This window comes from Chelonia mydas, chromosome 6 (genome assembly GCF_015237465.2).
Source record: "Chelonia mydas isolate rCheMyd1 chromosome 6, rCheMyd1.pri.v2, whole genome shotgun sequence".
Lineage (NCBI taxonomy): Eukaryota > Metazoa > Chordata > Testudines > Cheloniidae > Chelonia > Chelonia mydas.
The window spans coordinates 87410974-87424143 of record NC_051246.2 but is presented as its reverse complement, the minus strand read 5'-3'; the positions used below and the strand labels follow the sequence as shown (position 1 = coordinate 87424143).

At 38.4% G+C, this 13170-nt stretch overlaps 1 protein-coding gene across 9 annotated transcripts in view; it reads left to right on the top strand.

The window, feature by feature from the left end:
• RALGAPA1 (Ral GTPase activating protein catalytic subunit alpha 1) overlaps positions 1–13170 on the top strand; it is a 241989-nt gene that overhangs the window by 167933 nt on the left and 60886 nt on the right. For all 9 annotated transcript variants that reach the window (XM_043550010.1, XM_037900616.2, XM_007065253.3 and 6 more), the window contains 3 exons: positions 662–733; positions 2220–2343; positions 4417–4572. In XM_043550010.1, coding sequence (XP_043405945.1) covers positions 662–733; positions 2220–2343; positions 4417–4572 — 352 coding nt within the window. The remainder of the gene's footprint in view (positions 1–661; positions 734–2219; positions 2344–4416; positions 4573–13170) is intronic.

Genomic DNA, 13170 nt, shown 5'->3' with positions numbered 1-13170 from the left:
TAACCATTTTTAAATAAAGTTTGGTTGGTTTTCTGCAAGATATGCTCTAGGAATTATTTTGGGTGAATTCTATGGCCTGTAAAAAGAAAAGGAGTACTTGTGGCACCTTAGAGACAAACAAACTTATTCGGATGAAGTGAGCTGTAGCTCACGAAAGTTTATGCTCAAATAAATTTTAGTCTCTAAGGTGCCACAAGTACTCCTTTTCTTTTTGCGGATACAGACTAACACAGCTGCTACTCTGAAACCTGTCTATAGCCTGTGTTATACAAGAGGTCAGGCTAAATGATCACAAATGGTCCCTTCTGGCCTTGGGATCTATGAATCTGTCATGTATCACTAAGCAGCTATCCTCAGGCCTACTATGTAGTAAATTATATGGGCTCCAAAGGGAGTCCTGTCCAGCCTTCGGCAGAGAGCTGAAGTCACTAGGTTGAGAGGGGAAAGTTGGCAAAAGTAGAGTTACTCAGAGGACTTCAAGAAGGATGCAGAAGACCTTCTGGCATACAATTGACAATGTGTATAATTTATTTTTAAAGGAAATTTGAGAAGGCAAGAAAATTGTGGGTGATTGCATGAATGGAACTGAAATATGTTTTTGTATTGTTCTATACCCATTACTGGACAAGTAATACAAATGTTATTAATTTTCTCTATTTAGAAGGAGCTTTCATCTCCTGAAAAAAAATGAAAAGTTACTTCGAGAACTTAGAAATTTGGACTCAAGACAATGGTAACTTATCTTTTAAAAATTGCCTAATTACCTAACTAATTTATTTAATCATTTTATTTTTCAAAGTGAGTTTGAACTATTGTTTATATGGAATTGGAGACTAGTTTATGTTCCAATGAGTGATTCATGTTCACTAAATTTTGGAAGCAGTACATGCTAAAAATTAAGTGAAACTAAAATGAAATGAAAATTTAATTAATAGATTATCATAAAAGAGAATAAACCCCTGCACCCCCAAAACAAGTAATTCATTTGTCAAATACTATTTTTGTTGTGTTCCATGAAAATCATTATGCAAAACATGCTATAATGCCCAAATGCTGTACTTACATATCTAATAAAAGGGAAACATACTAAAATTTAGTTACAATAGCTTTGAAACTAATTTTATAGCTGTGGATCAAAGCCATCAATATCTGAGGATGAATGAAAGTGATTAGAGTTGAGGTTCTCATGGAGAGCTAAAGCTATTTCAGGATGAAATCGTGACCAACAAAGGTTTCAGTCACTGTCCACTGCAAGCCACTTTTTCAAGCTTGTAGTTTCTCTTTTAAGATGTTTTATTAAATCTTTTATGAATGGACACCAAAGTAGCATCTGCTCTCAGTAGTGAATGTCAGAGAAATATAATCTAGTACACAAGTATCATTGTTGAGATCTCAGTGTTTATTCCCATCAGTAGGTTAGCTTCAAGATGAGTAAGTGAAAGTTTTGGAGATGCATTTAGTTTTTAAAAGATCTTAAATTTTGTTTAGTGCTCTTTCTCTTTATTGGCAGGGTATTTTTGAATATGAAAGACTGTATTTAATACATTAAAGAGTGGGCCAAGGAATTTGCAATTTGCTGGCTACTCTTCATTTTGTCAGTTGTCCTCCAACGATCATGTGACTGTCTCAACAGCTATAGAATTAGTAGTATCAGAATTAGTAGGACAGTTGTGGGAAACTGTGTTAAGTTGCTCAACTCTGTATCCACCAATCAGCAATCCAGGGAAACAAGTAGTTACCTTGCTACTTGAGGATATTAAATTCATCTTCCTGAGACACATTTATCATTCACAAGGATTACCACTATTAATGGTAATGAGGGGTCGTCTTCATAATGTAAAATAATAGGTTTTGTTTATTTCATGTCTTCAGCTGTAAAACTCGTATTCAACTTTCTGAATACATTATTATACCATTTGTTGCTGCTGATTTCAGCCGATGTCCCACTATGCTGAATTGGTCCTTCACACATGAAAGTTCCTATTAGCAAACTGTAAAAGAGAAGGCAAAGGAATAGAAAAGAGGATAAGAACATGAAAAGATAGAAGATGGTCAAAGAACAGAAAGAAAAACTTTTTTAATTATACTACACTTTCATTGCCTTTTTGATTCTGAAAGCTGTGATCTGTGTGTAGTGTTTTCATTTTCTGTCTCTGTGTTAAGACTTGAAGGTGAACTCATACTCTGTGACAATCCAATGACAACCCTATGTTTTACAGCCGAGAGACACACAAGATTGCAGTATTTTATGTTGCTGAGGGACAAGAAGATAAACACTCCATCCTCACTAACACTGGAGGAAGCCAAGCCTATGAGGATTTTGTAGCAGGCCTGGGTTGGGAGGTGTGTATTTTAAGTTTTATTTATAACTTCTGAGTTTTGTGTTAGATTGCAGAAAACAAATATAAAATGGGAGGCTTATTGTTTTTCTCTCTAATCTTCCATCTCTATTATTCCTTATTACTGCTCACAATTACTGAAACATCCTATTCTGAAAATAGGACGCTAAGAGGGAAATTCTGGTTATACTTATGTCAGTGATGCTATGAGGATCAACTGTTGAGACAGCAAAGCTTTACTGGCTTTGAAAGGGGAACCTGTGGAAGCTTCTACATAATCAGAGGCTTTTCAATAGTGTGCAATAAGCCACCCTGTTCCTGACTTTTATACACTAACTAAACTATGTCTGTATTGCTGTGTAGGCCTGAAAGGTTTTAAATTCATTTAAGGTTCTGCACATTGCTCAGATTTGAGAGTTGGAGAAATAATGGTATGCTGCTTCTCTCTTCTCTTCTCCCTGCCTACTAGAGAGCAACACACACACACACACCCCCCATCTCTTTCACCAGTTGGAAGTGGATGGTATGGCATAATCATATAAGTACCACTACCACCATTAGAGCGTTAGTTCGGTGTAGTTCTATTCTACTGACTCTCCCCTGGTCCAAATTCTCTTTTGTACACTCATCACCATCTCTTTCTGGCTGCTCAAGACAGATCCCCCACTAGCACCAATAAGAAGAAGCTTCAGGCACAGACCTGTCCCACGGAAGTGCAGGAATCATCACTGCTTCTGGCTTTCTTGGAAGTGCCACCTGAAATTAATATTTAATAGTTTGCTTAATGATCAAGAAACAGTAGTAGCTTAAATGACTAACGCTTGCTTTTTGAATTTGTATGTTTAATTCCAAGGCAATATATCAGCTCCTGACTTGAGCTATGAAAAAGCTTTGACCAAAGCTGGCAAATTTTGGCTTGCTTAGTGACTTTCCACACACATTCTAAGCATAGGGAATTTTTCTTATCAGAAAGCATCAATTTTCACTTTGTAAGAATGGAAAACTGAAATTCAAAGCCATAACTGAAAATTTGCAAATATGATGGAAATTTGCAAATAAGTCTTATATTTGATGGAAACACACTTTTTTACAATTAAAGAAGTTTTGTAAACCTGATAACGTATTATTATAATGTATTATTGCAGTTCTGCAGCAACATTTTTACAAAGTTAAATCAAGCAGATTCAAACATATTTAATCTCTCACTAGGCAATAATGTATTTGCTATTATACCAACAAAAAATCCAGAATTTCATGCCAATAGACTAAAACATTTAATATGCAGTTAAGGAAAGTAATCCCGACTTAAAAAGGCATTTAATTTAGATTTATAAAGCGAAGAGAAATAACCCACTGCAAAAGGATTACTCCTTACTTCCCTCCTCAGTGTTCAGGAATGGGAAAAAATATGGGACAGCAATATCTGTGTTTGTGATGGGGCCAGCAGAACTATAGCAGTTGCCCTTCCTTCCTGTTGGAAAGCCAGAACAATCACCATCGATTCTCTGTTTGGTGGTTCCCCATGTCTTCTGAGGAGAAGAAAAGCAACTGCTAGTACTGGCTCCCAGGAGAGTGTCAAGACACCACTCTTGCTTTTTTCCCTTTAACCTTTACCTCCCACCAGTCTCTGAGATTGTTGTTCTACCCTCTTGTGCCAATAAATACAGATGTTCCTTCACTGCAGTTAGTTTCTTTTCTAATTAAATCCTTCTAATTAGTAAAAAGAAAAGGAGTACTTGTGGCACCTTAGAGACTAACAAATTTATTAGAGCATAAGCTTTCATGAGCTTCACGAAAGCTTATGCTCTAATAAATTTGTTAGTCTCTAAGGTGCCACAAGTACTCCTTTTCTTTTTACAGATACAGACTAACACGGCTGCTACTCTGAAACCTGTTCTAATTAGGAAGTCTCTGCTCCTTTAGATAAACTTAATAGTACAAAAGGATCAGCATCAGCAGAGAATTATGGGTTTTTTAAATGTACATGTTGATGCTTGAAAAGGCTTTCTCTGAAGAGTATCTTTATCACCGGATATTACTTTTTCCCCCCCTAATGTTACATGGGCTTTGATCTTAGGTGAATCTCACAAACCATTGTGGCTTTATGGGAGGATTGCAAAAAAACAAAAGCACTGGATTGACCACTCCATATTTTGCTACCTCTACAGTGGAAGTAATGTTTCATGTGTCAACAAGAATGCCTTCTGATTCAGATGACTCTCTAACAAAAAAGGTAGGTGGTTCTGAATACAGCTTTTCCTTTAGGTAACAGTATATCAAGGGATTTTAGGAAATCATTCCTTTAAAATAATTTGTAGTTTTTTTCTAAAAATAATACAATGCTTGTTCCTCTAACAATTTATATATTATTAAAGCTGGTTGGGGTGGGTGGACTATAGTGTTATTAAATTACTTTCTACCAACCAATTATTTTGACACAGAAGATGTCACATTTGTACATCTTATTGCTACTGAGGTCACAGGAATGGTGATGTAAGGAGAGGAAAAGGAACAGAGTTAATACTCTTTGTGGAAGAAAAAGCTCCAAATCTGAATGACATGTTCTAGTGCTTTGAGACTTCTGGACGTGAACTGTTAACTTCTCGAAATAGCTGACGAATACATGGTCCAAAGACGAATGTTTGTTGTTCTGCAAGTCTTGCAGCTAAGCATGTTCATAGAACATTTGCCTTTAAAAGAAAATCAAAATGTTCTGAACTTGACAACATTTAGTGAATTTAGTTGTATAGCTTTGGTGATGACACAAATGTTCAGCAGAAGTCTGCTCTCTTATATCCACCTTAAGGGAAAAATGGCTTTCTGTATTGGTATTTTTTCTTTAGAATTTAATAAATTCCACATTAGTGATAATAAGTTGAGGCCTCAAACATGTGTCCTATTACAAATGAACAATTGGCTATCATTAGACTGTCCCCCCATCCTCTGTACATATATCTTCAGATGTGCTAATCCATTCAGTAGACACATTAATGAGCACTGGCTGAAGTGTAATATTGGAGGAAGTGAGGCTGGTTGACCTCAGCATGGAGTTTAATACTTGTAATTAAATTAGATAGTTGACAGTATAGAGAGAAATAGCCATGCCTTTGGCAACTTCAATTATTAATGACTTTTTTTGTTCTTTTTGTTCAACTTGAAGAAAATAATTTATATCTTTTTATTATCATTATTGTTGTTGTTATAAACTGACTTTTAATTCTAAAAGTGGTATTATACAATTTTTTTAAACTATTTAAAATATTTTTCTTGCATGCCTAACATGGGTACTTCCTACTCTACTCTTCTATTTCATAAAGTGCAGTCAATGTATTTAGGTTCCGAACCAAATTAGTAAAGTATCTTAAGAGCAAAAACAACATAATTTTTTAATGAGTATAACTAAAGTAACAATATGATTCCTGTCTCAGCCTTTTTGAAGAAACCAGTGTACTTTGCATACAGAAATATGTATCAATAATCTTTTTGGATTAGAGTGATGTGGGGAAAACATAATGAAAATTTGTTTCCACTATTCGTTAGATAACTAAAAAAACCAACAACATTTTAAATGTTACAGGTTTCAGCAGAAAGTGCAGTCTGAATCTTATATCTGTTTTCAAGAGAATTCAATCCTTTCCACATAGCTAATACCTTTAGCCACATTTCAGAGTTGGTCCAGTCCTTTGGTGATATAAATTTTTTTTAAAAGTACAAATCAGTCACCACTTTCACAGTTACAGTTTGATATTCTCACCTAAACCCCATTTGTTTCCACTTTCACCTGTAATCACATTCTTCAATGATTTAGACTATTCTGAGAGGCAGTATGGTCTTAATGAATAGGGTACTACACTGTGAGTCCGGAGACCTGGATTCCATTCCTAACTCAGGGTATGTCTATAAGTCGACCCCCGAGCGCTCTCCCGTCGACTCGTGTACTCCACTGCCACAAGAGGCGCAGGCAGAGTCGACGGGGAAGCGGCAGCAGTCAACTCACCGCAGTGAAGACACCACGGTGAGTAGATCTAAGTACATCGACTTCAGCTATGTTATTCATGTAGCTGAAGTTGCGTAACTTATATCAATTCCGCCTTCTCCCCCGCCAGTGTAGACCAGGCCTCCGCCACTGACTTGCTGTGTAACTTTGGTCGTGTCACTTTACCTCTCTTTGCCTCTATTTTTCCTCCCATCTTCTGTCTGTCTATTTAGATTTTAAACTCTTCAGGGTAGAGAATGTCTCATGTGTTTTTACAGTGCTCAACACACTGGGCCTCTAATTCCAGTTGGAACCTTTAGACACTTCAGCAGTACTCGCAGTAGTAATCCGCAATATTATTCTTTATTATTAAGACGTGCTAAATACAGTGTGCAGCATGTGACCTTTTACAGCAGAAGATTATATAAAATGTGAAATAAAAATAAACTGTCGCTACTGAGGTCACAGAAATGGTGATATAAGGGGAGGAAATGAAGGGAGATAAAAAGGGGTATGTCTACACTGAAAAAAACGCCAAACCCTGCAGCAACATGTCTCAGAGCCCTGGTCAATCGACTCAGGCTTGCACTACAGGGCTAAAAATAGAAGTGTAGACATTTCTGCACAGTCTCTGAGACCCATCCTTGTCTCTGGGTTTCAGAGCCCAAACTCCAGCCCTATCAGGGATATCTACACTGCTACTGAGCCCAAGTCAATTGACCCAGGGTCTAAGACTTACTGCTGTGGTTTTTGTTTGTTTTTGTTTTTACAGCATAGACATATTCTAATTGTGTGGAAGAAGACCTTGGGTCTTGAACTCACTGAGGGTTTTGAATGTGTTTAGCCATGTTTTTAAGTGTGTGTTTTATTTCTATAATTTGAACAATTTATTTATTGTACTTTGGTTGGCTGAAGAATTGTTGCTGGTTTCTATATTGTAATGTGCCTAGAGGTAGATGATAGGTTCATCTTATAAATGGAAATTAAATTTAATTAAAATAAAACTTCTTCCTGCCAGCCCAACCACTGCAGTATCAAGATTCTAGTGCTTCAGATGCTAGGCCAATTTAAAACTTATTTTCTATCAATCTTTCTGAATAGTAAATAAAATTTTAAGTATCTTAGATACCTTAGAAACACTGGAGTCAAAAGAGAACAGTTAGAGAGCAGAAAAAAAGACGAATTGAAAAGGAAGAGAAGGGAATGCTTTGGAGATTGGATTAAAATTTAAACGATGAATTACAAATAAAATTTTTAATGCATATGTATCCTTCATCTTTGAATTTTTCTAAGTGAAAGGATTTGTCAAAATAGAAAATATTATTTTAAATACAGTTACAAAAGTAACATTATGATGAAAGTGTCAAAATTAAGAAAGAATTATAAAATCTGACAATTCACCATGGGAGTGATATCACATTCACTCATGCAGCTTACCCCCTTATCTAGCTACTGCTAGCACTTTGAGGAAATTTGGAGGGGGAGGGTGTGAAAGTGTCTTAATTAATATATTATACATATGGTGTTAAAACAAAAGAGGTCATTTTCTAATTATTAGCTTATTAATCCAACTGAAACTTTTGGTGATTACATAAATGGCTCAAGCTTAGTTTGACATTGTCAAAGCCCTTCAAAAGAATTATAGACCCATAATTCATAGCTAATTGTTTTGCTTTGATTTTAATACAAACTGGATGGTTAAAGGCATAAGGCCATAAAGCATGGCCACTAGTGCAATATTAATATTTTTATAAAATTGCAATTAATCACATCCATTATTTTACAGGAGTAAAAAAATTAATGTTAAAACAACATTTTATGAAGAACTTAACCAAATGTTTGAAGGTGCGTTAGATAGACGCTAAATACATGTAACTTTGCCAAAAGTAGCTGCAATAACAACTAATTACAACTACAATACCCACCTGCTGAAGTGAAGAAACAGATTGACAGAGCCAGAAGAGTACCCAGAAGTCACCTACTACAGGACAGGCCCAGAGAACAAAGAAAATAACAGAACACCACTAGCCATCACCTTCAGCCCCCAACTAAAACCTCTCCAACACATCATCAAGGATCTACAACCTATCCTGAAGGACGACCCATCACGCTCACAGATCTTGGGAGACAGGCCAGTCCTTGCTTACAGACAGCCCCCCAACCTGAAGCAAATACTCACCAGCAACCACACACCACACAACAGAACCACTAACCCACGAACCTATCCTTGCAACAAAGCCCCGTTGCCAACTGTGTCCACATATCTATTCAGGGGACACCATCATAGGGCCTAATCACATCAGCCACATTATCAGAGGCTTGTTCACCTGCACATCTACCAATGTGATATGTGCCAGCAATGCCCCTCTGCCATGTACATTGGTCAAATTGGACAGTCTCTACGTAGAAGAATAAATGGACACAAATCAGACGTCAAGATTTATAACATTAAAAAACCAGTTGGAGAATACTTCAATCTCTCTGGTCACTCGATTACAGACCTAAAAGTTGCAATTCTTCAACAAAAAAAAAACTTCAAAAACAGACTCCAACGAGAGACTGCTGACTTGGAATGAATTTGCAAACTGGAAACAATTAACTTAGGCTTGAATAAAGACTGGGAGTGGATGGGTCATTACACAAAGTAGAACTATTTCCCCATGTTTATTCCCCACCCCCACGCCCCACTGTTACTCAGACATTCTTGTCAACTGCTGGAAATGGCCCACCTTGATTATCACTACAAAAGGTTTTTTCCCCCCACCCCCCGCTCTCCTCCTGGTAATAGCTCACCTTAAGTGATCACTCTCGTTAGTGTGTATGGTAACACCCATTGTTTCATGTGCTCTATGTACATAAATCTCCCCACTGTATTTTCCACTGAATGCATCTGATGAAGTGAGCTGTAGCTCACGAAAGCTTATGCTCAAATAAATTTGTTAGCCTCTAAGGTGCCACAAGTACTCCTTTTCTTTTTGCAATAAGAAGCTGCTTCCTAAATTTTTCTGCTGTGTTGTGTTCCTGCTGTACCTCTCTAGTGAACTTTATTTTTGAAGTAAACAAAATAAAATTTGAAGACTAGCTTTCGTTATAAAAGGAAATAGTTTTTTTCCCTTTCCTTCTTTAGATAAGTGGGTACTAGAAATTACAAATAATTTTGGCAAGAGTTCAAGGGTTAATGCAAGAGATAAATAAAAGGAATTTTCTGTAAATTGAGCCCTGCATTATTTCAGTTGTCTTGCCTTTCCAAACCTAACTCATTTAATTTTAAAAAGTAAATACTTAAATTTTTCCTGACAGTGTGCTTTGCTTTTTCTATCGTTTATTACTTCAATTATACTTGGTATCACTTAAAACAATCTGCCATTTGGAAATCTCAGTGTAGCCTGCAGCTTAGTATTAAGTCTGGCTGGTATTGTAACATGTACAGCATATGACACTAATGTATCAAAATTAGATTTGATCATCCCTCCTGGTTATATTTATTTCACATTTCTTTTGTATTCAGTTAACATAAACATATTAGGAAAGCTGACACATGGTGATGGCTGTATAGTAAGAATATTTTAAAGTATTTTGATTTAAAATTGCAGATAACTTGGCTTTTCCAAATTTTTGAGTGTTTTTACTTATTTTTAACAATGAAGAAGAGGTTCAAAGCATATACTGTAGCTGAAAGGGATACATTATCTTTCTATTGTTTATCATTTATATATGGTCATGCCTTAAATTCCCAACTCAGATTGGGGATCCATTATGCTAGCCACTGTTCATGCACATAAGAAGAGACAGTCTCAGTCCTGAAGAGCTTACGATCTAAATGGACAAGACAAAGCATGGAAAAAAGAAAGTGGTGTTACCCTGATTTTCAAGTGGGGAACTGAGGCACAAAGGGCCACATCCTCATCTGGTGTAAATTGTCATAGCTCCATCAACTTCAATTATGCTATGACAATTTATAAACATAATCTTTGAGTGATTATCCACACGGATTTCACTCTTGGTGTGTTTGCATCCCAGGCACACAAGATTGGATTATTTTAAATAGCTGTGTCTGTGGGGGCCACACATGCACCCTGGGCATCCTCTCGCTCCCTACACCAGAGAGTATAAAGGGTGGGGCAGCCCCAACTCTCACTAATTTCCTTCTTACCACCTGTGGCAGCAAGACAAAACCTTGTAGTGTCCACATCCCTTGTTCTGAGCTGGTTCATTTCTGTAGTTAATTGTTAACTTAAATAAATTTTCTTTGCCTACTGGCTTAAAAAAACTCCAAAACTTTAGATTTATTCAGAGTAGTGATAGGTTTTCTTTTCTTGTACAAGGGCCCACTCCCCTATACAAGTGCACCTCCCTACAAGAACTTAAAATGTTTGACTTCAAGTTGCAGGGGTTCATGGTTTGCCTCTCCTCTGAAGCAGCGATGTTGGTGAATGATGGGCACTCCCAATATCTATACTGCCTGGAAGAGAGTTGTGCTTTGGAGCACTGCCCAGTTTACAAGTCCTTTTCCAAAAGGATTCAAAAAGCATAAGAATGGCCATACTGGGTCAGACCCCAGTGGTCCATCTAACACAGTATCCTATCTTCCAACAGTGGCCAATGCCAGGTGCTTCAGAGGGAATGAACAGAACAGGGCAATTATCAAGTGACCCATCCCCTTTCGTCCAGTCCCAGCTTCTGGCACGCAGAGGCTAGGATACTCAGAGCATGGCGTTGCATCCCTGACCATCTTGGCTAACAGTCATTGATGGACCAATTCTCCAAGAACTTATCTAATTATTTTGTGAACCCAGTTATACTTTTGCCTTCACAATATCCCCTCGCAATGAGTTCTACAGGTTTACTGTGCCTTGGGTCCTTTGTGTGTGTTAAATTGCTGCGAGGGAGGCAAAACTGAAACTCTTCCTCCTGGAAGTGTCCATGCAAGCCCTACTGGACCCCAGCAGACCTTCCAAGAAGCTCTAGGTACCAGGCTCATCCCATGCACTGAGTGACCTGGTGAGCGAAGACACCACCCCAGGTTCCTGTGAAACCTCATAAGCACCATTCATCAGTGACATTGGTGATGTCTTTGGAAAGGGTCTGTAAGGAGCATTGCACTAGGGATCAGAACAGACACCAAACCCCCTCTCTAAATGGGGGATGAAAAGCCTCCCCTGAAGCTTACTATTCTAAATGCCTAAAGAAATGGTGTCCCATCTCTGTGTGCCTGCACTGAAACCCAAGTCAGCACCGGTGGTCTCTCCCACGCCAAGAACCGTACTGCCTTCAGTACCATCAGCAAGTCACTGACCATGACACCAAATCTCCTAGCACTGAGTACTTTGGTACTGTCTGCCTCTGCACTGAGAACCATGGCACTGAGTACCTCTGTACCAAGACCCATCACTACAATACTGGCCACATCTTTGGCACCAGCTGAGACTTTGACTGCGGTCATTTGAGGACTCTGTATCTGCACCAGATGAATATTTCTGTCAACATCTTTACCCCAATATTCTCGTGGTTCAAGCAACTCAAGAAGAATCATAGCAACCAGAACAACCCAAATCTACTTCTTGGGAGAACAACCCAAAGAAATTAGATCTCTTTGGGAGGAAAATATATTTCTCAGCAAGTCTACAAATAGAAGTAGCAAATTATCACTGCTTTTGAAATACAATTTCCTGCTTTGGGCAGAATTTCTAATTTTCATAGACAGGCTTCTGAAGGACCAGAATGAGGAACTGAAATCCCTCGTGGCTGAGGGCCAGCTCACAGCCTGAACAGTGTTAGAGGCTGCACTTGATGCATCAGATGCTGCAGACAAGACAATGGACACTGCTGCAGCAATGAGAAGATTGCAACAGTCTTGGAGGGAGGTCCAAGCGATTATAGGAGACCACCCGTTTGAGGGCAGTGAGCTCTTTAATAGTGGCATGGATGAAGCACTCCGTATACTAAAAGACTCCAGAACATTCATAAGGTCCTTAGGGCTATATGTCACAGCCCCAAAGAGGAAACATCAAAGGCAAACAACCATTTTAAGACGGAGACTACTGTCTCAATATTAGCCACAGAAATGGTCCTCAGAGCCCCTAAGAAAGTTAATGATTTCACTTGAGGTGACCCTCTGCCTTGTCTTTGGCTTGCCCCACAATCTAAGGCCCCAGGCAAGATCCAGTTTTGACTCTCATATCGAGAATTTGGCTGGAACACCTTGGGATCCACTTCCAAGTCATCTTTTGGTAACTGTCTTTCATAATTCCAGTAGGCTTGAACTAGGATAACTTTGGACTGTTAGAGTCCTCAAGAGAATCAGCATGGGGTATCCCATCCAGTTTTAGTCTGCTCCATTCCTCTTCAGGGACTCCTTGTGACCCTGACAGCATCCCAGTGCACGAGGACAAGGGGCTCATTGGTATATGGTAGTGAGTTTCAGCTGATCTGACTAGTTAATGTACCCCAACTCAGTAATGGCATAACTTGTATCTAAAAGGTGTCACATCAGATATCAATAGAAAGCTAATAACATACTGATCATTAATATTGTGTGGTATATGTACATAGGACAAATTCAAAATTACAAAAATATTGGAAATTGTTATCTAAGTGTGTTTGCCAGGCCAGGCTGAAGTTACTCCACCATAGACAACGGAATGTGGTTCTGCCACCTGGAAGGCATCTCTAAGGTACACTAAGAGACAATGGGAGTGCAGATTACATAATAGGTAAATAGGACCATTGTAGCGAGGAGGTGTGGCCTCCCTCAGAGGCGGACGCGGAGGGAACGCTGCAAGCTGCTTGGTGGGTGGAAGCAGAGGGGCGGGACAGAAAGAGGAAGTATAAAAGGCTGGCTCAGCAGCTCAGTTG